Consider the following 24,454-nt stretch of genomic DNA (forward strand, 5'->3'; position numbering starts at 1 on the left):
CTCCATCCATCAGACCATCAGTTCTAAAATTCTTTAAAACCATCCCCACACCATAACACTGACTCTACAGTTGGACTGGAGTATTACCCATCTCCACCAACAAAATGATGTACCATTTTTATTTCCATGTAACATGCACTACCTTTTTTCTCTCTATCAAATAAAATAACAATAAAAGACATAAAGTTATTTTTTTTATGTAATATGAGATCATGTGGACAGTTTCAGGTTTAGGAGGGTTTGTCTTAGTTTCCAGCATTTATTAGAAGACATGTTGTGTTGAAAAGGGAAACCATAAAAATTCAATTGTCCCACAAACCTTTGTGGTGACGATCATTGCTTTAAAAATCCTGAATTATTGGATTTTCTTTAATACTTAAATATTATATTTTAAATTCATAAACACCTCTTCTAGTTAGGATCAATTTGTTATTTTTGAATTTTTGAGAACTCAACCCAGGCACAATGTCCCGTTTAAATATTGTAGTCTTGAAATTAAAGATTATTTTAATTCAAAGTCAATAAGAACAATGTTTAATACGAAGAAAAGCCTCTTTTACTTACTTTGAAACTCAGAGACCCTGATAGTGGAGCTGTAATCTTCCAACAGTGATGTGGCAATGTTGGCTCGAGCATCAGTGAGTGGAGATGAATCTGCTCTGGAGAAGTTCAGCTGGAAGGGAGCGCCTCTGAAGATGGGTCCTCAGGAGGGACTTGGATTCTATGTTAGTACTTCAGATGGTGAGGTTTTTCTGCTGTACTTCAAAAACATTTGAATTAGATCTGTTCTTTAAAATGTTATTAACATTGTATTAAACATTTATATTACTCAGGAAATGTCTATGCTATGGATGAACAGTGTAAACCAAGCCAACTTTTTAGGGCAGAAAGCCCCATCAAGAAACTTCTCTACATTGAAAACAAAGATGCACTGGTAGTCATCACAGACACCCTGACGTTGTCGCAGTACACAGTGTTACGTGAAGGTGGCGCACATGAGTTTATGAAGGTACGCTGTATTCAAACTTTTTTAGTGTAACTCGGTATCAACAAAGGTGAAAATAAGTAATTTCTGGTTCTCTTGGTATTAAATATATATAAGAATCATTATTTTTTGAAACCAAATGCAAGCCACTATACAAAGATGTTTGATGTTACAGGTTAAGTTAAGCAGCAAAGCCGGGCAGAACGTTGACATCGTTTGCACAGAGAACAGCCTCCTAATTGCAGCAACAGGGGAACCAACTGTTAGGTCAGTTTTTGTAATGCTGTGTCTGTAAATACAAAAAGGTACATGATTGTTTTTAACTAGTCTTATTTTCCCTTACACCTGTCAGAATATGGGACCTAGAGAGAGATGACAACTATGCTTTGTCTCTTAATGAGAATATGGGATTTGAGAGAGGGGAGATAATCAGCTGTATTTCTTACTGTGCACCCAAAGGTAAAAACAAAATGCCAATACTGAACATTGCTTTCTTTCCTCTACTTTAGAGGAAAAGTTTTTAAACCAGTCTGGAACTGGATTCTTATTTCCTTTCTAATAATGTGAAATCTGCAGAAATCCTGGCGGCTGGAACCTCCCATGGCCGCATAGCAATGTGGAAGATGGTGATGCAGCACAGCAGCATCGGCAGCTACAGAGCAGACATTAAAGCCCTGTGGAAATTACAGACGCCTACGGAAGTAGATGGGAATGTCATCCAGCTGCAGGTATTTCCTCAATTTTAATGGAACTCTAAAATGCAGCAAACAGACTATATGAAAATGTCCCTTCAAAAAATTATTCATTTAATTTCAGTGGGGCTCCAATCAGAACCTGTTGGCTGCGAACAACTCAAAAACGGTTCTGATCCTATGTGAGCATGTGATGTCGGCCCACTTCAGTCAGCAGGTGGCAGCAGTGCAGCTTACTCCAACCCAGCTGAGCATCACTCAGTTCACCACAGGAGTGACGCTACCTCTTCAGTCTGTAATGCAAGTCAAAGGAGTGTGTGTTAGCAAGGTAAACCCAAACAAAGGACAAGGACTCTACAGAGCTCTACTCTTACATTGGGAACTGAATTAGTGTGTTTGTCCCTCTGACAGGACTCAGTGACCGTCTGGGACGGGAAAAAGGTCTCTGTGTATGAGCTCTCACCCACGGGTCTGCACATGACAGGTATAATACTGGACTATAATCTTCATTATCACTCAGGATATTTAATATTCCAAGTTATAATCTATCCTTATCTCTTAAACTACCTCTTTAACAATTATATTTTTTGTCACATGTAGAATATTATTAGAATGGAATTCAATTTAAATGTCATTACACTGTCAAAAGTACAAGGCAACGAAATTAACTCTCTGCATTTAACCCATTCTCTTGGGGAGCAGTGGGCTGCCATTGTGCAGCGCCCAGGGAGCATTGTGGGGGTTAAGGATCTTGCTCAGGGACCCAGAGTGGTAGTCCGTGGGAGTGGGGCTTGAACTCAGAACCTCTGGGATCCAAGGACAATACCCTAACCACTAGGCCACCACTCCCCCATATAACATGGTCATCATGGTAATTCTTTGACTAATAAAAAAAAAAAAAGATTACTAAGCACAATCTAAAAAAGATTGAAATGATTGAAACTGAAGCTAAAAGTTCTTGGTACTTTTTTGCGTTCTCTAGAACCAGAGACTAAAATCCTCGCCCATTCCTCTTTGCTAAGCAGCTCCAGCTCAGTCACAGATCAAACAAAGATGTTTTTTAGTCTTATGGTAAAGATGTTATAGCTCTGATCTTTGACTAGACCATTGTGAAACATGAATCTGCTCTGGCTGCATTCGACCAACAATGTCTTCCAGGTGTTCTCTGTGCCTCCCTACATGGCCTGTGGAAATCACAAAGAACAACTATCTTCTTACCATTCTTCCTTAAACATAGAATCTTTGGAATGTATGACTTATAGTTGTCAAATCAACAGGTCCACCTGAGCTTCGGACCTCTGCAGCTTCTTGAAGGTTACCATTATCTTGGCTGTTTCTCTGGTTAAAGGTTTCTTTGCCCAGCCTGTCTCTTTAGGTGGGCATCCATGTCCTGGTAGGTCAGCAGGTCCATCCTCTCTTCAGCCAGATTATGGATTGAACAGAGCTCTGTGGGATGTTATTTTAGACCCTAACCCTGCTTTAAACTTCTCTTTTTGTGATGTAGGTTATCTTTTAGAAAGCCTTTGGGACCATAAACAAATTTGCTGCATTTATGCAAAGGATACATACACACAGTTGGACTTCATCTTGACTAATATTTCTGAGGGCAGTTTGTTGCCCTGGATTTTTTTTAGGGGTAGCAGGGTAAATGAAGCTGGATATAAACGCATGCTGCACTTTTCAGACTTTCATTGAAACATTTGTAATTTCCTTTCTGATTGATAATTATGCACTAATTATTGTTTATGTATGATAATAAATAAATCCCAATTGAATCCATTGAAACTTGTAGTTGTGCCTTCAGAAAGTTCCAACAGCTTTCATTCAGATTCATCACTTTGCCTTCCATCCATCATCATCATCATCATCATCATCATCATCATCATCATCATCATCATCATCATCGTCTCCTTCCATTGCAGGATCCTTTCCTTGTGACTCTCAAGTTGTTGTTGTACACGATCAGAACATTTACACTGTCGAAACGAACAAAGTTCAAATTCACACCCCTCAGGTATGTTCCCACAAACTTAACCTGCCGTCTGATGCTCAAACTGGTTTTGTAGTCGTGGGGTTGCCATGTTTTTGAACCTCTGATATTCTCCCTTACTCAGGGCACAGTGAAGCAGCTTTTAACTTTCTCAAAAGCAGAGGGCAACCCTGTCCTACTCAATGTGTGCCAGTCATACCTTGTTGTCGGTACCGACACAGCAAACATTAGAGTTTACAACCTCTCCAGAAGGTAAGCAGTTCACATGGAACGCTTTTCAGATTTCAATAACGTACAAACTGAGAATAACTGCTGCATTTCATGAGCACTGTTTTCTCTGTTTTTATAGAAATGCCAAACCTCTCTGCGATGCTAAAAATTTGGCAGAACACATCACCAATTTAGGAGCCCTGAGGTCTGTCAAGTGCAATGCCAATGGCAGCCAAGTTAGCATCCTAATCTCTCAGGTTAATAAACATCATACAGTCACACTTTGTTCTTTTAAACCATAATCTTCCAAAAGAAATGGGCTCTTCATATTATAAACTCTTGCTTCAAACCAACCTTTTATTTTTCCTCTCAGGTAAACGGGCGACCAGATCACAAAGTGTATTTCTATCACATTGAGATGCACACTGTGACACACTTTGACTTCTTCACTGGCAGACCTTCCTCTGGTTTCTCTCAGCGAGATGAAAGTGATAAGTAAAGACATTGTTTTTCTGTATTGTATCAGCTCTGATTTCATTATGTCCCACACAGTAATTTACACTTTTTTAAATTTTATTTCAGGCAGAAGTTTCAAGAACATGAATTCAGTGGTCGCTTTCCTGTGTCTCACTTCTGGGATGAAAGTGAACCTCGTCTCTTTGTTTGTGAGACCGCGCCAGTTGGTTCTGAAAAATCCGCACACGGTCATTCAGATTTGGTAAACAACACTTTTCTAAATCGATGTGACCTGTTGGATATATGATGTGTTCTTATAGTAACTTGTTAAAAGCTTAAAACTGAGCATCCAGCAGCGTTTGGCAGGACTGATCAGGAACACGAACAGATTTTGACATTGTGTTTGTGTCCCGTCTCTCAGGAGAACTTGTCGGTGGTGACGCTCTTCTGTACACAGGAGCATGGGATCATGCTGCTGGACTGCTTCTCCGAACCTTCAGGCGTTCAAGCCCTCCTCGCCCTCGATGTGCCGTACTATTACTTTAGCTGCAAGGTGACAACAGCCACACTCTTTGTTACCACATTTTGATATAGGAACCATTTTATTCATTTCTTTTTACTTATCAAAGTAATTTGAAGGTGTTCTGTTTCTGTTAGGGTTCTATTTAATAGCACATTAATGCGTTTTATTAACGGTTCTTATGTAAACGTTTTTGTCTGATCTAACAAACCCCAGCTATTGTATCGGATAGGTGGTGTGTTTCTTCCACAAGTAAGTGCTTGGCCATTTAGAGCGCTTCTGTGTTTGTAATTCCCCTCTTTCAGCTGCTGTGATCGTGTTTGTCTTTATAATGCATCAAGTCAAAACAAACATGTTTGCTCCCTTTCAAATATTTCTTCAGACCAACATGTTTCTCGGTTTGGAGGATTGTCAAAGAAACACCTTTGGGCTTTATTCTGGGTTTTCTTTCAAATATACACAGGGTCCAAATTATCCTAACAGGATGTCATATATGAATTCAGGCCTCTACTCTGATTTTTATCCATTAAAAAGCTCTGATTAGGTTAGAAAACCTCCTACAACCTTTATCATTGCTTAACAAAGTTTCAAATGAATGTATGTATATATCTGAAGCCTGAAGGATAATTTTAAACCTGATCATTTATGATCAGTTTTTCATTTTTAATGACCCTCTGATGTCCTATCACCATCTCAACATGAAGAAAAGTACGGTTTGATAAAATTAATATGAGTTGATGTACACTTCTGACAAACGGATGGAGATATTTTCAGTTATTTTTCTTTTTTTGTTTAGTTTTCTTGTTTCTTGATTGTTGAGTTTGTTACATGATACACGGTTGTTTAGCATCCTCCTCTCCTGCCTACTTCATCCCTAGTATTATTGCTCTTCCTGGGTTTTCTATGTATAAATGTTTCCTGTAAAATAACATTAATACTTTACAGTAATTCTCCAAAGTGTCCTCACTTAAATTACTTTGCTGTGTGACTTTACATGTAATCCTAAGCCTGGTGAGGGGATCACCGAGGCTTCGTTACCCTCAGTTCAGAGTGAGCCAAAAGCAGGGGCCCCTACTCCATCCCCTCAAATGGTGTCCAGACGACCTCTAAGAGACTTTGTGGGCCTGGAGAATTGTGAGAAGCGCACCCATGATGCCATGCTGAACTTCAGCTTCTACCTGACGGTGGGGGACATGGATGAAGCCTTCAAGTCGATCAAGCTCATCAAAAGGTCAGTGTCGACGTGATAGCGTTGTATTCTCAGTTAAAGGCCAGGTCAGGTCTTAAATAGAGGAGACATGGAGACTAGTGTAGCGACAAGGGACTCATTGAGCTGTTTTATTTCTTTCATCACATCTTCATGAGTCTTTTTCGACGGGCCTCAGTTCAGAAGAAAAGCAGATCTCATGGGGTCAGCATTGTTATCACAGCCTTGAGCTGTTCACAAAAAGCTTTTTATCGTTTTAACACTTGATGTTTCTTATCTCATTCATGACCTTCAGTTGTGAGTGAAGTAAAACATTGACAGCTGCTTTTTAATTCAGTTCAGTTCAGAAATACTTTATTAATTCCAAAGGGAAATTTTAAACCCTTTTTAACCACATATTAATTATTTTAATGTATTTATTCTAATTCATAGGTATTAATTTTAAATTGTGAGAAATAGTGCTGTGGCCAAAATAGATCCATCTAGTGCCATCCTTTATTTTTTGATTTTATTTAGATGCCTATAAAAGCCTTTATGACACAGGACATAATTAAGGGTTTTCTGTACATCTCCTCCTAATAAAGGGAAGGAACCCTTCAGATTGTATACAAGTGACTTTGTTTGCTAGAATGATTGTGTATCCCGGGGGGATGTATATTTCTAAACACGTTGCGACAAAGAGACAGGCAGTGAGTCGCCAGATTTGTCAAAAACGGTCCCACTTCCATTTATACAAACATTACATGGTTTCGGCATTAGGGTGGGTCACTTGCTCCTGATTGTGTGTCTGTGGGTGTGTGTGCGCGCTTGGTCATCGGGGAAAGTATCAGGGATTTCAGAGCATCACCAAACACGATCCTGCAGAGAATACGTGATTCTGTGCACTCATTCAGATTTTTGTAGCGTTGTTAGTTTCTCACGTACAAACATTGTGTAAAAGGAAATGGCATAAAAGCAAACACATGGTAGAACAGCATGACCAGCCGGATATTCCAGCCATTTTAACAGGCCTGATGACAGCTTTAGTAAGCTGAACACCAGTGGCTATTTATAAGACCGCCTGTTTTAAAAAAAAAAAACATTATTTATTAAATACAGGTATTGTGTTTGATTCCTGCAAATCTACACCCACAGGACTGGGTTTCCTGCAGAAATAACCTGGATACTCTGAGACCCAATTCTGGAAGTAACAAAGGTTTTCATCAAGGTTTACAGTTTGCCTGCATCACCTTTCACAGTTTAAACAGGTTATTTTAGCCTGTTTTTTTTATATCAGTTAAATGTTTTGAATAATCAAAGAATCTGTACATTTAGACGATCTATAACATTTAAATTTGACAGTAAATGACGAAAGTCTGTAAAAGAGAAAACATTTCATTTTCAAAATTATAGATTTCGTCCCCATTGTTTATTTGTCTTCAATTTAAGGGGTTCTTAACGCTGGCTTGAGATCAGAAAGTGTACAGATGATGATAATAATTTTGTTTTGTTTGTCAGAAATGTTCTTGTACGCTTCATGAATGGCTCTTTGGACCTGGTAGAATGGCCTTTCATGATGTTTACTAAATAGTTTATATTTTTTAAATAAAGATATGATAACAAATGCAGGTTTTAAATTTTTTTTCATGAAGTAATAGCATTTAAATTTCACAACAAATATCACAAAAATTACAACGGAGTATTAGTGCCAGGCTAGAGATGTTTTTTCTTATATTTCGAGAATTAAGTCGTAATATTAAGAAAATAAAGTCTTAAAATTACAAGAATAAAGTCACAGCGAGAATAGTCATAAAATTATGAGAATAAAGTCATAACATTACGAGAATAAAGTCGTAAAATTATGAGAATAAAGTTGTAAAATTACAAGAATAAAGTCGCAACGAAAGTAGTCATAAAATTATGAGAATAAAGTCATAATATTACCAGAATAAAGTCTTAAAATTACGAGAATAAAGTCGTAAAATTACGAGAATACAGTCTTAAAATTACGAGAATAAAGTCGTAAAATTACGAGAATAAAGTCTTAAAATTACGAGAATAAAGTCGAAGCGAGAATAGTCATAAAATTATGAGAATAAAGTCGTAAAATTACGAGATTAAAGTCTTAAAATTACAAGAATGAAGTCATACAATTATTAGAATAAAGATTTAAAGTTACAAGAATAAAGTCACAACGAGAATAAAGTCATAAAATTACGAGAATAAAGTAATATTTAGAGAATAAAGTCTTAAAATTACGAGAAACAAGTTGTATTTTATGACAACTATTAGAAGAAGCACTTTCTTACCTAAAATGAGGAACATCGAACATTATGTTAAGTTATACTTCAGCATAGATTTGACAAATAAGGAAATATTTTGGCACAACGGCATCAAATTAGTCAAAGTGGACTCAAGTAGCTGTTTGGTGACGCTGGTCGGCTGTCATATGCTGGTTAGAGCTCAAAGCTTTCTTTCTGAAACAGGTTGTTGTATGATGACCTCATTCTTGTATTTTTACTGCTTTATTCTCATATTGCTACGACTTTATTCTCGTAATGTTATGACTTTATTCTCGTAATGTTACGACTTTATTCTCATAATATTACGACTTTATTCTCATAATGTTACGACTTTATTCTCCTAATGTTATGACTTTATTGTCAAAATGAAAAATAAAAAGATCTCTAGCTTGGCCCTAATACTATACAAAAATAAATTTTTATTACCGTATATCTTTTTTTGTGGTCTTCATTTTTAAAACTGATTTTATAAATTTTTTTTGCATAATTTTCCACATGTTACCATGCCATTGAAGAAAATGTATCTACCTTCGTTTGTCATTGTTTTGTCATTTAAAAACTTAAAACAAAAAGAAAATGGTGCTCTTTTAAAATTTGGTACAAAGGTAACAACAATGGATACATATTTAATATCTTTTTAAAATAATTAATAAAATTGATTCCTTAATTGTCTTTTCCTATGGATTTAATTTTTCTTTTTTTTCCCCCTTGCACAATTAAAATGATGTCGGAGTATCAGAAAAAGGCTCATTCTAAACTATTCTAATATAAAAACAAGCATTGATAGTATTATAGCATTGTTTTTTATTTGACCATCTTGACTATAATCAGTACAAGTCTATCAGTGGACATAATAAATGTGGGGTATGTTGTTAAACTTTATCCCTAATGCTTTAATTGCCCTTTTATCAGCTTTACGTAGTAATAATGTCAACAATAAGAACAACAGTAGCCAACGAGTTCATATATTTAGAAATATATTTATTGAATTTACAATAGTATTTAGTTGATGTGCCTCTTTGCTTGCTACCCTGTTGGACTCATACATAACTTAAATATTGGTCCCAATCTCCCATGTCTAATGGTAGCGCTGTTCTAGTCTCTTAATTTAAGGTGTATAGTATGTACCACAAGCAAGCAGAATTTGATAAGGAAAGCGATATATCAAATAAATGTAATATTCAGTCTTTTTTTTCTTTTTAAAAATCCAAATGAATTCACAGTCAATGTTTTCTCTCCATGTGTCAGTGACTGGAATAAATCCTGTTTCATCCTTTGCTTTTACCGATATGATCTAATTTAGCTTTTTTGCTTACTAAGATCAAAACAATAGCTCTTAGTTTCTGTTTAGAACTGTTATTGATATAGAAAAGCACAGTTAAAAACTTGCTTTACATCAGCACCTTGTTAGTTTACCACCTTACCTTGAAGATATGCTAATAGTAACAATATGTGTTTACATTATAAGACACTTTAATGGATGGAGACAAGTATGAGGTAATCTGGTATTATCATTCCCAATTCTAAATTCTGTCAGGGAGCATTCAATAAGTGCGTTTTATAAAAATATGTCAAGTTCCAGCTTGATCTCTTTACAAAGATGCATTGAAAGCAGTCCACACCCAGGTTTCCATGTTAGCAACCATTTAGCTCACCTTAGGGTGATTTTAATGACATACGGTATGAATGTATGTTTTAGGGCTGCTTCGCGGTATTTTGGGATAAATATGTGCTTGTGCTTTAAGCAGCAATAATTCGGTTATATTTAAAGGGATGGGAGCAGAAGAAACCATTTGCTGTAAGAACAAGTATCCAGCCTCTGTGGAGCCACAGGGATGCATGTAGTCTTTAGAGTCCCATCACAGACATCTAGCCAAAGTATAACAGGAGCTATGGAGAACACGCTCTGGTCCATTAGTCGCGACTCAGCATGGTGACTCTACATAGTCGTTGTCTAAACGTGGATGAAAATGTGATGCCAGCGAAGGAGGGAAGATTATAACCCGTGGAGCTAGGCAGTCATCTCGTCGGTGTAAAATGTTCCAGATGAGCATGGCTGCTGCCATTGTGGCCAGGAGGCAGGCTGCAATGTTCACGTAGCAAGAGTAGGAAAGGTGTGTGTAGGGCCCGATCCTGTAGAAGGTAACTAGACCAATCACCAGCACAAAACCTGTAGGAGCACAAGAAGGGGAACAAAAACAGGTCAGTTAAAATGCATATTAGATATTAAATGCAGTAAATATGCATACATTTCTACAAAATGTTGTTACAGTTGTAAGATCTCAAAATTAAAGGGTTTAGAATCATTTACATTTGAGCCATAATTGCTTTTTTCTCCATTTCAGGAAAAAAATAGCTGAAATGGTTCATATAAAAGTTGTAATAAAGAATCAAATCAATTAAAGACCCATATCTTTGCTGCCTCAAATTTCAAAAATACTTAAAAAACATATTTTTTGATAGAGGCCATGACTTTATCTAGAATTATGAGTTAATTTATTTAAAGGTAATTTATTTAGAGTATTTATCATTGTTTATCATTCTTTTCTTTTGCTAAAGACAGGACCCCATGGAAGCCAAATACGTTCTATTTCTTTAAATGGTATGAATTTTAAAAGTGCAGCTTTGGAAAGGTTCTAAATTTTTAAGCACTGTTTGATTGGGACATTTCTGCCCTGTTTAGAAATCATCTGTCAAATAGCAGCCTTTGCAGAATGATTTTCAGTCTTCAGCAGTTCAGCCGGTTAGCATATTTACCATCTACAGGGTTTCATTATTACGGTAACCATTATGTCGCTGCCAATTTTCCAGGAAACATGTTCGTACATTTCCAGGACCACGAAAAAGAAACGCTACTCCATCCCAAGCAATCTAAAATGTTCCTGTTCTATGAGTGTTTCCTTATTTATTAGTGTTTACTAAATATTTGGGGAAATCCTAAATAGACAGAAGTTCCTTTGCTATTTTAACATGGCGTTGGGGCTCTGTGTGGGGTCTTTGAATCAGAAAATCTGTTTCCTCTTGGGAAGAACTTCTGAGATTAGTCCTCAAAAGCACAAAAATATCAGGGCAGAGAATTTATTTTCAGAAAGGTCTTTGATATGTTTTGTCTCCTGATTTCCTTGTTCCACAGGAGTTTAACTCACGCAATAAGAATTTCTTGTTTGCATGCAAAGTTAGAAAGCCCCAGCCTTCGAAATGCTGCTATTTGTTTGATCTTTACTTTCATTTAGACTTATTTCTCCTGTGTATAAAAACAACAGTGTTCTCCAATGCTTCCTTTGACTTAATCTCTAACTTCAGGTGTGGTCTGTAGCTGTTCAATTGTTCCGCACAAATACATGACAGAAAAAGTAGCCCATCCTCAGTGGTCTAAAAAAGGGACCCAAGATAATGACTGGAAATAGGGATGTTGGTACTTTAGGATATGAATCAGTTTGTTTCCTGGAGTGGTCAGCGGCCACAGTTCATTTATATTTCTCTCTCCACTTCTACAAAAAGATGGCAGTCATTGTTTTAAGTAAGGATGTGGATAATTGTCTGTATATCATTGCGTGTCTGCCTTTATTTGGATGTAAAGAATGCAAGTGTTTGCTCGATCCGGTCATGTTTAACCTGTCTGGCTCCTTGTTCAGGATAATGAATAATCTCCTGTTAGTGGGGCTGTGTGAACCTCTCTTTTTGGCACAGACTTATCTCTCAAACTTCCTTCCCCATCTTCCCCTTTCCATCCTTCCTTCCTTCCCTCCTCACCACACCCTCCATGCCTTGAGGTTGATATATTTTCTGGAAATTTGACATGAACATCTAAATAATTCCCATGTTTGGCTGAGTTTTGTAAATGTATTCATCCCCACCAGTTTCCTTCCATTTGAATATAATGTTTTGTTTATTATTTAATGTCAAATCAGACCCTTATTATTGTTAGACCCTTATATTAAACATAGATGTCAGAAGAGTGAAAACCAAAGATTTTTCTTCTAAATCAGTCCCTCTTATTAAAAACAAAGGCTGCAGGCTGAATTTCTTTTGCTGTGCGGGACATAACAATGCATTTATTTTTGGTGTTGTAATCTGGAGGTGGAAAGGCCAGCACTGAGCCTTGAATCTCGACCAACTACTACTGATTAGATATCACTCTGTGGAGGTTAATATTGTTGTCCCACCCTTGCACACTTCATGAGCAGTTCCAAAGAATTTTGGCACGTCTGGAAATGAAAACATTCCACAGAAAAAGAGCAAAGGGTAAAAATATCTCCATTCATTCAGAACTGAAGCCCATTGACTGAGTCACTGGGGAATGGCTTGGTTAGGAATGGACTGGTTAATGGTGGCAGCTTTTACAGTGGAATTATGGAAACTCATCACTGTTTTGTTTTCCCCTTCTTACTTCAACTTAGAAGAAAAAAAAACGTTGTTCCTCTGAGTAACTACTTTGTAGCTCAGCTGTTTACCGCTGCTCTTCACATCACTGTATGCTTTGCAGATCCAGAATCAATTTTTTTGCTCATTATTCCGTAAATAATATCAAGCTCAATCAGATTGAAGGCATCTATGAAATAATTTCTTAATGGCGTGGACGTGAACTATTCCTTTCTAATAGCAAGCACTACTTTGATATGAACCCTCTCCTTGTATCTCTGGTGAAAGGTTTACTGTCAGCCTGCTGGAAGGGGAACCTTCACCTCTAACAGGTTTCCCTCCAGGACCTCCCTGTGTTTAACTCTGCCCAGCTTCCAATCAGCTGTGACCTGCTTCCCTGTCCCTACATCCCCACAGCATGATGTTGCCTCTTCCATGTTTCTTTCAGTGGATGCATGCCCATGCAAACACTTATGAATTTCTTTCAGCACTGACTTTCATTTTGCTTCTCTTCCATAAATGTCAGATTTGCAGTCAGGTCGTACTCTTTGAACAACACTCAACATTTCTACTTCAGTTACATCCTGATTTGTGTCGCTCCGACTCAATAATTCCAAAAAAAAAGTATGTTAAAGTTTAGGGTTTCAAAGTGAAATAGTTCAAGTTGTCATGATACCACAAAAAGACTAAAACATCTGATTAGAATTTTAATATATTGAGGTTTGAGTAATAATGTTAAAAAGCTTAAACTCATCCTAATTACTTTCCTTTCTGTTAATAATACTTAGAACTGATAGATTTAAAGGGGTAGTCACATTATATGACCTTTTAAATTTATATGCCGGTCACTAAAATCTGGTCACATACAAAGTTTTTATGAAAGGTTATCATCTCCGGCCGATGTATTATATCTTTTTTTTTGCGTTTTATGCTTTGTTTTTACTGTTTTTATCATAAAACAGGCCCATCTGTTTCCATTTTCAATAAGGACACAATGTAACCAGAGATATAATGTTGTTTTCAGTGGGTCAACAAAGAAATAATGGGGCTAAGGAAGATAGCACCTTTCAGTGGAGTTGGGAAAATAATAAAGACATGTCAAAGATCCAGTCTGAAAAAGTGTAAAGAAAAAAAAAAGATTCCAAGAAGGAAGGGATAAGAGTCTAATAACGCTTGCATTACAGTATTAGCATTAGTGTTCACTGAAGAGGGAGTTTAAGCTGAGGAGGCATTCAGATGTGGTTCATTTGCATTAATTCTAATGGACAGGTTTTAGCCTTTGACTTTTTTATTTAATTTAAATATATGTTACTTCGATCATGCTTTCCTTGTTTTCGTTTGGTAGAAATAGAAATCTTTTATTAAGAGGATCTGGGGAGGATAAACTAGTACTTAGATTTGCTTTAAATTTGTTTGATTAATTCATATCAGTGGGTATTTGACCAAACCTCAGCTGTTTCTTTACTGTGAGTTTTTTTTGGACAGTTGGACTCTATTAGGCAGCTTATTCAATTGTTTGAACTTTTTGACAGCTCTGCCATACTGTCAGCAGATGAGGCCACATCTGTTAATGTCTGCTCACACTGCTGGGTCCTTGATTTCTATTTAGGATAAAAACAAATACTATCAGGATGGATGCTTGGTGTGTATAAATTTACTTTATCATAATCAAATGGATTTAGGTCTTTTGTATAGGCGTGTTATTCATCTACAAAAAACCTAAATCTGACTGCATCTTTAATTCTAGACATTAAGAAATTAAATAAAACAGCTGCGTTTGAACCCTTCTACTGATCGTTACTATGTGATTATGAGTTTATTCTGCATTTTTTTTTTTACAATTGGAGACATCTGATCTATTAGATTTATCTCATCTTGTTTCTTAATAAGTTTGTTGAACTTCTATGGTCAGTTTGCAGAACTGGCAAGAGACATTCTTTCCACTGAAAATCGTTATTTTTAGATGTCTAACCGTGACTGGGACAAATTCTTGGTCGTTGAAGTCTGAGATATTTCTGTCTAATATGGAAAAATACAGTGACTTTGGGAGGACCTTGATCCTTTCTCCAAGGCCTTTAGATAAAGGCAGGCACGCGCTGTAATTGGAGTCCAAGTCACCAACAATAAGGAGGATGCTTTATTTGCTGCTTCACAAACACAGACATAAAAGGCCCATCTTATCTGGACTGAAGCAATTCCCACCCTGCTGTCATGTGTACTGCAGGATATTTTTCCAGCAAAGCAAACTATAAACACATAAACACTAAAGTTGTATGTGCACAGTCCCCCTCATGCAAGCCCCCCACACAAACATACGGTCCCTGTCGAAAACTATCTTTCCCGTTCATTCCCCCTCCCCTTTTTTTCCTTCTTCAGCTCAGGGGTTTGCATAACAGGTAGTCACAGACATTTCCTCGTCCTGAGCAGGGATATCCTGGCGCCCAACAGTCGCTCCCTGGTCCGCTGCAGCTCTTGCCCGTGGATTCTGGACTAGGACTAAATTTAGATCCAGAGCAGATCCCTTCATTCTCCACTATTGCAGCCCATGCTACTGAAAAACTACTTCCCACAACACGATCCTCCTTTATTTCATTAGAGCAGGCTATGGCAGAAACAGTTTAAAGCTTGATTATTAATTAGTAATGCTCGTAATGGGTTAAATGAATGATCTGTAACGACCACATCAGTTGATGTCTGTCTGTACAGTAATCATTTCATAGAGCATTGGAGTTGAGAGAGAATCCCCCTCTGTTTTTTTTTTTAAATAAGTAATTGCACATCAATCTCATACCTGACTACTCCTCTCTGCAGAACTTCTGCCAAACTGGAAAAAATTGAAATCTAAATAACAGCATTTTTTATAGACTTTAGGAGGTAAGTGAGACACTTTGCCGATGGAACAAGACAGTTTACATTTAAAAGAAGACGAAAACAGTTGCAATGTCTTTTTGCAAGAAGTTCATATTATATAATTATCTTATTTTAAGAGTAAAAAAACTAATTGCATTGGAAAGTCGTCTTATTTACTTACTTACTTACTAAAATTAAGGGGAAATACACTCAATTTTTACTTGATTGTAGATTCTTTTGCAGTGCATATTTGTGAAAACAGATGCTTTCTGCCAGTGTGGGTGACTTCTGGCCTACTCGTCTTTGCAGACTTGTTCAATGAAGCATGGACAGTTTTTTTGCTAAATTATACAATATAAATATGAATGATTGTACATTCTTTCTCAGGATTTTCAGATAAAGGCCAGAATGAATGGTTTTATCAATTAAAGCAATTTTTTCCAGTCCTCAAACAGCAAACCAACCCCAAACAATCACACTCCCACCTCCATGTTTAACTATTGGCATGCTGTACATTTTGCTAAAGTGCTGCATTCGTTTTACTACAGAATGTTTGTCCTGAAGTTCTAGTGATTGTCATGATCATTTTTAGTCAATGTGAGACAGGCCTTTGTGTTATTTTCGGTCTGCGGTTGTTCTGGCCTGTTTTGTAAACTCCTGCTGGTGTTTAATGCTTTCCTGGAGTAATTCTGGTTGGCAGGCCTCTGTTGGGAGGGGCTGTGCATAAAGTATGAAAAGAAATGTTCCTGATTTTAATGTGTTTATTCTATATTCCTCCTTTTTGAACCTCTGTGGATTAAAATAAAGAACAAAAAAAGGTCTAAACCTTAAAATTATTATTCTAGATTTAATAACAAAAGCTTTGATGCTTTGTCAAGTTTTTCATCCAGCCTATTTATTCACCCATTCCTGAATATATATTTTTGCATAGTTTGTTGGACCAGTGCAAGTGGCTCCATGCAGATACTCACTAGCTAGTTGGAAGAGCGCAGCGATGGCTTCCTCCCACCACTGGGACTCCTGTGTAATAAAGGGCAGCTCCATCAGGCCGAGAAGGAAGATCAGCTGACCAACAGTCAGCGCCACGGTCGCTATCAGGTTGCACGCTCGCATCATGTTAAACTGCACTTTGGGAGCAGAAAAAAACCGATGTCAAATCTCTGGGCTAGTAATGCAAAACATTAGTGCTTGACAAGCATTATCATTTTCATTGTTAAACAGGTGGCATTGTTTTTTTCTCTTTTTCTTTTTTTTTTTTTTAATGAATGGTGGACTGCCACTCTGTCAAACATGGGGAGGCAGTACTTCCAGTAGTATACACTGGACTTGCCAGTGGAAGTCAAGCATTTCCCAGATATGTACTTGAATGGCAGCTTCTCAATAGCGTAATTTAGGGAAGCGTTTAAATGTTAATTTTTACCAGTCTTCTCAAAGGCTTGGAGAAAACAAGTAATCTTAAAATGTAGTTGTTGGGAACATTCTTGGATTCTTTGGTCAAATACAAACAGCTAGACTTCTTTCGGTGCATCATTTCTACCAGACTGAAATTTGGATTTTGTGTTATATAATTTGCATTAAACTGAGCTGCATGTGTTTGGTTCTAGTGTTGACCTTATGGTTGGATCATGATGGAAAGGCTGGTAATGAATTGGACACCTGTTTGTCTGTTACAATTAAAATGACTGAGCAGATTTGAGCTAAAGTAAATGCAGTTGCCATAGAATGGTTGCATTAGAAAAACACCTGGTTGAGTTCTGGGTTCGAACTATTGATGCAGCGCCAAATTTCAAATTTGTTTTCCATTGAAAAAATGTCAACTACAGAAATAAAAGCGAAAAAAAAAAACAAATACCATTAAGTACAGAAAGAGCTTATTACTGCTTTCCTCTTCAATTACTACAGGTAACTGTTGTTATTGAGTTTTTTGCAAAGTGGAGCCTTACATTTAACAGTGCTGTGGGATTCTTGGTAGCCTGCATAATCGGACCCCCATCCGAGGCTCTGACACTGCCTTTGACTTGCACCCTGGAGGTCATCACGGCCCCCGACGGGGCACATTTTCCATAGTCCCACATTCCTCTTGCGTCCGTCCTCCAGAGCTTGAAGGACCCAGCTTGGGGTGAAGGCTGCAATGTTGTTTAGGACTAAGGACAGCAGTGCCACCAACACTGCTGCCGCAACCAGCCTCTGGACGGCCATGCGTCGCCTGACGCCTGCCACCTCTTCCCCTCCGTGATGTCCCTCCTCAGTGTACCGCTCACTTCTGTCCTCTGGGCCAGAGTCGCCGGCGGTGCTCAGGGCCCCCTGACTCCCCTCCACGACCTCCTCCACGTCCAGCTGTGACCTCGGTTCTTCTGCAGCTCACTCAGACGATTTAGTAGGAGTGTTGCTTTACCTAAAGAACATCTCCATTCATCCTCATTCAGGGGTTGGTTGTCGTGGCAGCAGATTCTCAGCCCTCCTCCTCAGACAGCAGTGCAGGTACTTGGGGATTGATCCAACTGGCACCTGGGTCCATCCCACTGGCTTCCTCTGGCTGCAGCTTGACTCCTGGATCTCAACCCAGCTTTAGTTTGCCTGTGTTTAAACTTAAACTTTTTCTTTTCTTGCTACTCTTTTTGTGGAGCCTTTTGGTCTAGTTTCTTTTTTCCCAAAGTAGTATTAAATCATTTTTTAAAATAGTAAATAAAAAAATACAAAGATTCTTTGGACAGTGTTGCTAGGAACTGACTTGCTAAAGACTTTGCTTAGACTAACTTCAACCCTCTTGATTTGGAGCGTCTCCACTGTCTGACTGGAACAAGAAGTCCTCTGGTCCACCTCCTGCTGCTTCTCTCTGTCTCCTGCCAACTGCTCTCTCTCTCTCTCTTTCTCTCTCTTGCACTCTGCAAACGCTTTAGGTCAGAGTTGAAATGTGGGAGAGCTGCTTTTCGTTACGGTCCGAGGCATCAGTGTGCAGATGCTGAGAGCTCTATACTAGTTGTCCCCTCCTCCAGGATCACTTTAAAAACCATGATTCTATTTGCGAGTGTCTTAAAAAAAAAAAAAAAAAAAACTGTTCTAGACGTCACAGCATGCTGGATTCTTTTGTCTGAAGACCAGGGGGCGTGTGCTAAAGTCCTCTCTCCCATGTGCAACAAACAGACTGGCAGCCAAAGTCAGCCAGCAACAGGATGTGTTTCCTGAGAGGAAAAGAGGATTGGAAAAGGGGCCAAATGTAGACCTGTCTCTTCTCTTGTCTTTCCTTTTCTGGCTCTCTGAATCTGTCCATGTCTTGCTCTGCAGCTTGATCTTTTAATCAGTGAATTCTGTGACCATAAAAAGTATGACTTGGCCGGCTTGTACTAACCTTCATTTATTTCTGTTGGCCTCAATCAGTGTACTTTTAGCAGGGCCCCCAAAGATTTGGGGTATTTCCTGTTGCTTGACTTTTAATAAACAACCCACATCTGTATCTGCTAAAGAAAAGAGGAGGGAGGTGATGCAAATAGAGACCAGATGGTTTTGGAATTTTCACTTAGGAGTTGAAGCTAAAGTTAAAAGAGTCGAGGGATCAATTTACATCAGAGAGGCCAACGGGGGGAAAAAGAAAATGGAAAGACATTTTAAAATGCTTATCCCGCATATAAATGTTTAATTTGATTTGTAATGTGACAAATACCATTAAATAAAAACAAAAACATATTTTTTTGGGATATATTGAAAATAACATAAATAATGGATTGTTTAAACTTTTTTTTTTTTACACCTTCCAGCAGGATTGGGAATTCCAAGTGTGAACTGGAAGGGTTACGCATCATCAATGCTGACTTTCAAACCCAATATGGTGGCCTTATGCATGAAACCTCTAAGAAGGCACAAAGAAACGCAAGAAACATTTATTAGTATTTGTTATTATTCTATCTTATGTTTTCCACACAGTATGGAACAACCTACCGGTATGTTAGTAAGTATGTTGCTATAAATATTGACAGATAAAAGGATGCTGTTAGATGGCCTTGTTGGTAGTTATCTTGGGGACTGAGCATATCAGTCAGGAAATCCCACTCCCTTTAAAAGCTTATTTTCAACTGCAAGATTTTTTCTAATTGGTTTATACCATTTTTTTCTGTTATATGTTCTGCTGGAATCGGTGAATGTTAAATTTTGGTGGATAAATTAAGTTGAAATCAATCAGTCAAAGGGTTGTTTATTTTCCAGTCCTCATTTAAGGTGTCAACTAAACACAGCCAAAATATTTACCAGTATTTTTTGGTTCTCTGTGCTTATTGGCTCTGTAATACAGTTAATTTATCCCTGTTTACTATACTTGTATTTGTCCCAAAGTTTGTCTGAACTTAAAGCTTTCAAGTTGCACAGTTTTGGATTTCTTTTTTATCAAAGCCCATTCAGGTGTTAAAATGCCCACATCGAAGACCAAAGTTTTATTCAACTAAGGACTCAGTCTCTAGATGTGCAAAGCTAAGAGACAATAGTTACATTCCAAATAAATGTGTAATTGCAGCTGTTACTGATGTTGAAAGGGGGGATTAATGCACAATGCAATGCAAAATGTATGAAAACTTGATAATGTCCTCCCTCCATCTGATTCATTAGCTTTTTTTCTAGTCTTTTTTTTTTTTACCGGTAAGTCTTTTTTTTAAACTCTCTTCCAGAAACTTCCAGTAAAAAATGTTACCTTCTTGCTCGTAAGTCAACTAAATATAAAAACTTTCAGGGAAATTAGGAGTAAACTGACTTTGGAACAAAATCAAAAGCTTAAAATACACAGAAAAATAGCTCTAATATGCATCATTGTTGCATTTTTCTTTGAACAAACAGGAAATCAGCGGATGTACGTACATCCACCATAGTTTTCACTGCTGAATAATAAATACCATAAGAATGAGCAGCAGCTCCTCGATGCAAACACTCCTTTCTCTTTCTTTTTTTTTTCTGTAGTAAAGCGGTGTGGGAAAACATGGCACGGATGTGTGTGAAGACTCACCGGCTTGACGTTGCCCGAGTGTGCCTTGGGAATATGGGAAATGCCAGGGCAGCAAAAGCCGTGAAGGATGCCGAGGCCGAGCCTGAACCAGAAGCCCAGGTGGCCATGTTGGCCATTCAGCTTGGCATGCTGGTGAGAAATGTAAATTATCTTATTAACAAACTGTTGTTTAGAAACTCGTAGCGAGTCTGGCCTTATGTTATCTTTACATGTTTATTTGGAATGTAACTATTGTCTCGCTTCAGTATCCCAACTCCTTGTTAAGTAAAGTTTCAGTTATGTTTTCTGCTACAGAATCCGCTGTTCAGCATTCGGTGCGGCTGCATCCTCTGGCTACAAATAACACATCCTCCTTTTAGGTCCAAGCATGTCGCGGGACTTTCCTGACTGAAACTATCTATCCTTCCATCAACCTTTCCTGTCCTTTTACAGGAAGATGCGGAAAAGCTTTACAAGAGCTGTCAACGCTTTGACCTGCTGAACGCCTTCTACCAGGCTTCCAACAAATGGAATCAAGCTTTGGAGACGGCCGAGACGCATGATCGCATCAATATGCACACCACCTTCTACGAATATGCCAAATACCTGGAGTTCAGGGGCAAGAAGGATTTGGCTCTTGATTTGTAAGATGCATTGTTTTAACTGGAGGTTTTGTGTTTTACGTTTCATAGATTTTCTCTGGAATAAGAAGCTTTTCTGTTACAGCTATGAGAAATCAGACACACACCGAGCCGAAGTGCCCAGAATGCTCCAGGAGGACCCGGCGTCTCTGGAGATTTATGTTAACAAAGCCAAAGATAAGTCAGTTCACAGCCGAGGCCTGACACTTTTTCCATTATTTAAGTCAAAAAAAATACCTAAACTGTCTGCATGACAGTGTTTAAAAATCACCTGTGTCTCCTTATTAAAACAGGAAAATCTATAAGTGGTGGGCCCAGTACCTGGAGAGCCAATCAGACATGGAGAGAGCGCTGCAGTACTATGAGCATGCTGAGGACTACCTGTCCCTGGTTCGAGTTCACTGCTACATGGGGAACATTCAGGAGGTTGGCATTTTAAAATCATGCCCAGAGAACTTTTGAGAGAAATCTGTCCTGCAGGGAAATATTCTTATATCCTTATTGTTTTCAGCTGAGTAAGCTCGTATTGATGCGTTTAATTCTTCGGCTCCCCAGGCCTCCCAGATAGCCAACAGCACAGGTGACAGAGCAGCATCGTACCACCTGGCAAGGCACTACGAGAGTCACGATGATATTATGCAAGCAGTCCACTTCTACACCCAAGCCCAGGCCTACAACAATGCTATACGACTTTGTAAGGTAAAGTATGACACTGGAATCCCCGACTCTTGAGTTTTTCTGGGCAATTCGTTCATTTATTTTTTTTTTCTGCACAGGAAAACAACCTAGATTTCCAGCTGATGAATCTGGCTCTACTTAGTAACCCAGAGGACATGATGGAGGCTGCATGTTACTATGAGGAGAAGGGCAAACACATGGATCGAGCAGTCACACTCTACCACAAGGTCAGTTCAGCGTACACAAGGTGGCAGCGTTGCAACAAATATCCAAGCTGAGTGCTTTCTGGTTTGAAGAAGCCATTTCTCAGGCAGGAGGCAGAGCTTTGTCAGTGTGCTGATGATTTCTTTCCTCATGTAGGCTGGTTACGTCTCCAGAGCTTTAGAGTTGGCAATCGCCACTGAGCAGTTTGATGCCCTTCAGCTCATCGCAGAGGAGCTGAACGAAAACTCTGACCCTGCTCTCTTCTCTCGCTGCTCTGAATTTTTCATCCAACATTCCCAGTATGACAAGGCGGTGCAGATGCTGGCGGCAAGCAGGAAGGTAGCTGTGTGACGCATCTATATCTACCCAGGTGTGGATCAGCTCAATATTTCCTACGCTGACGTGTCTTTTTGATAATGTTCAGTACTCTCAAGCCGTGGAGCTGTGTTTGAGCCAGAACCTGAATATCACAGAGGACCTCCTGGAGAGAATACATCTCACTGAATCAAAGGATCTGTCTAAAGAGGCCTGCAATAAACTGCTGGAGAAGATAGGGGACTGCTGCATGAGTCAGGGCAGCTACCACCTGGCATCCAAGTTGTACACACAAGCAGGCAACAAACACAGGGTACGATGTGATGGATTTTCTAGTTATTTAGTTGAACATCTGGTCCTGATCCATTCATAAAAAAAGATTAGTACCTCAGATGTTTATCTATACAAAAACAAGGTTGAAAGTTAGTTCATTAGCCCCTTATTCTTAATGACCATCTGGAAGGTTTAAAGTTTAAAGCCTTGAGATATAATTTCTTTAATGAGCTCTATAACGTCATAAAAAGTATTTATATCCACTCATCTTCTATATTTTGTCACATAACTGCAAAACTTCAATAGATGTAACTCAGATTTTATGTGAATGATAAAAAAGGGGAGACTCCTTTAAAATAGGTTAAGAGTATTTGCTTTACATACCTACATATAATTGTTTTTTATTTCATTTACTTTTCCATGTATCTGTTTCTTTTAAAGGCCATGAAGGCACTCCTGAAATCGGGCGACAGAGAAAAAATAGCCTTCTATGCCAACCTCTCCCGAAAGAAAGAGCTTTTCATAATGGCTGCCAACTATTTCCAGTCCCTGGACTGGCAGAAGAACCCGGAAAACCTGAAGTATATTATTGAATTCTACACTAAGGGCGATGCTCCGCACCTGCTTGGTGGCTTCTATGAAGCTTGTGCTCAGGTGGATCACCTCTCTTTACAAATGGTTTTATTTCCTTTTTGAGAAATTATTTGCATTTTTATAGTAGTAATGCATGTATCTCCTTAAATAATATTTCTGATTCAAAAAGATAAAAAAAAAAAAGTTCACTTAAAACCTGAAGTTATAAATTTTTTGGTCCCATTGATTTAGGTGGAAATATATGATTACCGAAACTATGAAAAGGCTCTGGATGCTTTAGCCGATGCTATCAAGTGTCTGTCCAAAGCAAAGCAACTTCCAAGAGGACAGCAGGAACAGAGGTTAGCTGAACTGCAGCAAAAGATCAACCTCATCAAGAAGTTTGTCCACATACGGAGGTATGATTATGTTTTAGTGCCAATAAATTTTAAAAAGAAGATTCCATCTTCTACAACACAAAATACACTGCCTGGCCAAATAAAGTTGCCACCTTGATTTAACTAAGCAAATAGGTATTGGTTTCCCATTGGATAATTGCTGCATGGGTTTAACTGGTAACAAGTTATTTAACCTCAACTGGGACTTGAGTTGAACTACACATCCTGTGGTCATGAAAAATATGGCCGTCTGTGTTTCAGGACAGACAGATCATTGAGCTGCATTAAGAAGAGAAAACATTTAAGTAGATTGTAGAAACTGCCAAAACTCGGTGAAGAACTGACCAACGCACTTAACTGGAAGGATAATGGGGACCCATCGTCTTCAAGGAAAAAAATGCTGAGAAAAAATCATCAATCATCACAATCAGCAATCATTTTAAAGCTATAGTGGTGGATTTTTGTAAAGACCAGCCCTTTCCACTTAAAAAAAATGCACAACCCTGTACCCTCTCCTGATAGGGAACACCTATTAAACCCGTGCGAGAGCGTGCACGAGCCATTTCTCCTTGTGCACGCTATGTTTAAAAGATGCTGTTTGCATCACTCATACAACCTTACTTTCCAAAAGAAGATTTACAATTTTCCACTATGTCAGACTCACCACCGCTAAGTGAAAAATGAGTACTAGCACGTAAGACGGCCTTATGTAAACATAAGGATCGACAATTAGGATGACCACTTATTTTGATGATCCACCTGGAAAAAGAACATCCTCCACTATACCTTTAATATTTGGTGAAACCAAATTGGATTAAAAACAACAGTTGAAGTTTGGACTGTTTAATAGTA

The 24,454-nt window shown here is 38.3% G+C and overlaps 2 protein-coding genes across 2 annotated transcripts in view; one reads left to right on the forward strand and one right to left on the reverse strand.

Annotated features, from left to right (window-relative positions):
- The window catches only part of ift140 (intraflagellar transport 140), a 28,835-nt gene that overhangs the window by 2,438 nt on the left and 1,943 nt on the right, over positions 1-24,454 (forward strand). The window contains exons 5-28 of the mRNA XM_015375121.1: positions 611-741; positions 834-1,009; positions 1,161-1,252; positions 1,338-1,444; positions 1,562-1,713; positions 1,802-2,005; positions 2,089-2,161; positions 3,600-3,691; positions 3,792-3,919; positions 4,017-4,134; positions 4,251-4,372; positions 4,460-4,595; positions 4,755-4,886; positions 5,861-6,084; positions 20,496-20,673; positions 20,974-21,164; positions 21,247-21,342; positions 21,455-21,587; positions 21,717-21,860; positions 21,938-22,066; positions 22,200-22,382; positions 22,468-22,671; positions 23,073-23,285; positions 23,457-23,623. Of these exons, the coding sequence (XP_015230607.1) occupies positions 611-741; positions 834-1,009; positions 1,161-1,252; positions 1,338-1,444; positions 1,562-1,713; positions 1,802-2,005; positions 2,089-2,161; positions 3,600-3,691; positions 3,792-3,919; positions 4,017-4,134; positions 4,251-4,372; positions 4,460-4,595; positions 4,755-4,886; positions 5,861-6,084; positions 20,496-20,673; positions 20,974-21,164; positions 21,247-21,342; positions 21,455-21,587; positions 21,717-21,860; positions 21,938-22,066; positions 22,200-22,382; positions 22,468-22,671; positions 23,073-23,285; positions 23,457-23,623 (3,525 nt within the window). The remainder of the gene's footprint in view (positions 1-610; positions 742-833; positions 1,010-1,160; positions 1,253-1,337; positions 1,445-1,561; positions 1,714-1,801; positions 2,006-2,088; positions 2,162-3,599; positions 3,692-3,791; positions 3,920-4,016; positions 4,135-4,250; positions 4,373-4,459; positions 4,596-4,754; positions 4,887-5,860; positions 6,085-20,495; positions 20,674-20,973; positions 21,165-21,246; positions 21,343-21,454; positions 21,588-21,716; positions 21,861-21,937; positions 22,067-22,199; positions 22,383-22,467; positions 22,672-23,072; positions 23,286-23,456; positions 23,624-24,454) is intronic.
- On the reverse strand, positions 9,179-18,790 carry tmem204 (transmembrane protein 204). Its single transcript, XM_015375120.1, has 3 exons — positions 17,498-18,790; positions 16,526-16,681; positions 9,179-10,512 (listed from the first exon to the last, which is right to left on the reverse strand). The coding sequence occupies exons 1-3, from the start codon at positions 17,751-17,753 to the stop codon at positions 10,268-10,270; spliced, it is 657 nt and encodes a 218-aa protein (XP_015230606.1). The 5' UTR covers positions 17,754-18,790; the 3' UTR covers positions 9,179-10,267.

Source organism: Cyprinodon variegatus, unplaced genomic scaffold (genome assembly GCF_000732505.1).
Source record: "Cyprinodon variegatus isolate N-32 unplaced genomic scaffold, C_variegatus-1.0 Scaffold113, whole genome shotgun sequence".
Taxonomy (NCBI): Eukaryota; Metazoa; Chordata; class Actinopteri; order Cyprinodontiformes; family Cyprinodontidae; genus Cyprinodon; species Cyprinodon variegatus.

Coding starts and splice junctions, on each gene's coding strand:
- tmem204 (XM_015375120.1), bottom strand. CDS start 17,753: ATGGCCGTCCAGAGGCTGGTTGCGGCAGCAGTGTTGGTGGCACTGCTG. Junction 16,682..17,497: donor ATCCCACAGCACTGTTAAAT/GTAAGGCTCCAC, acceptor CTGCTCCCAAAG/TGCAGTTTAACATGATGCGA. Junction 10,513..16,525: donor TGCGCTCTTCCAACTAGCTA/GTGAGTATCTGC, acceptor GTGCTCCTACAG/GTTTTGTGCTGGTGATTGGT.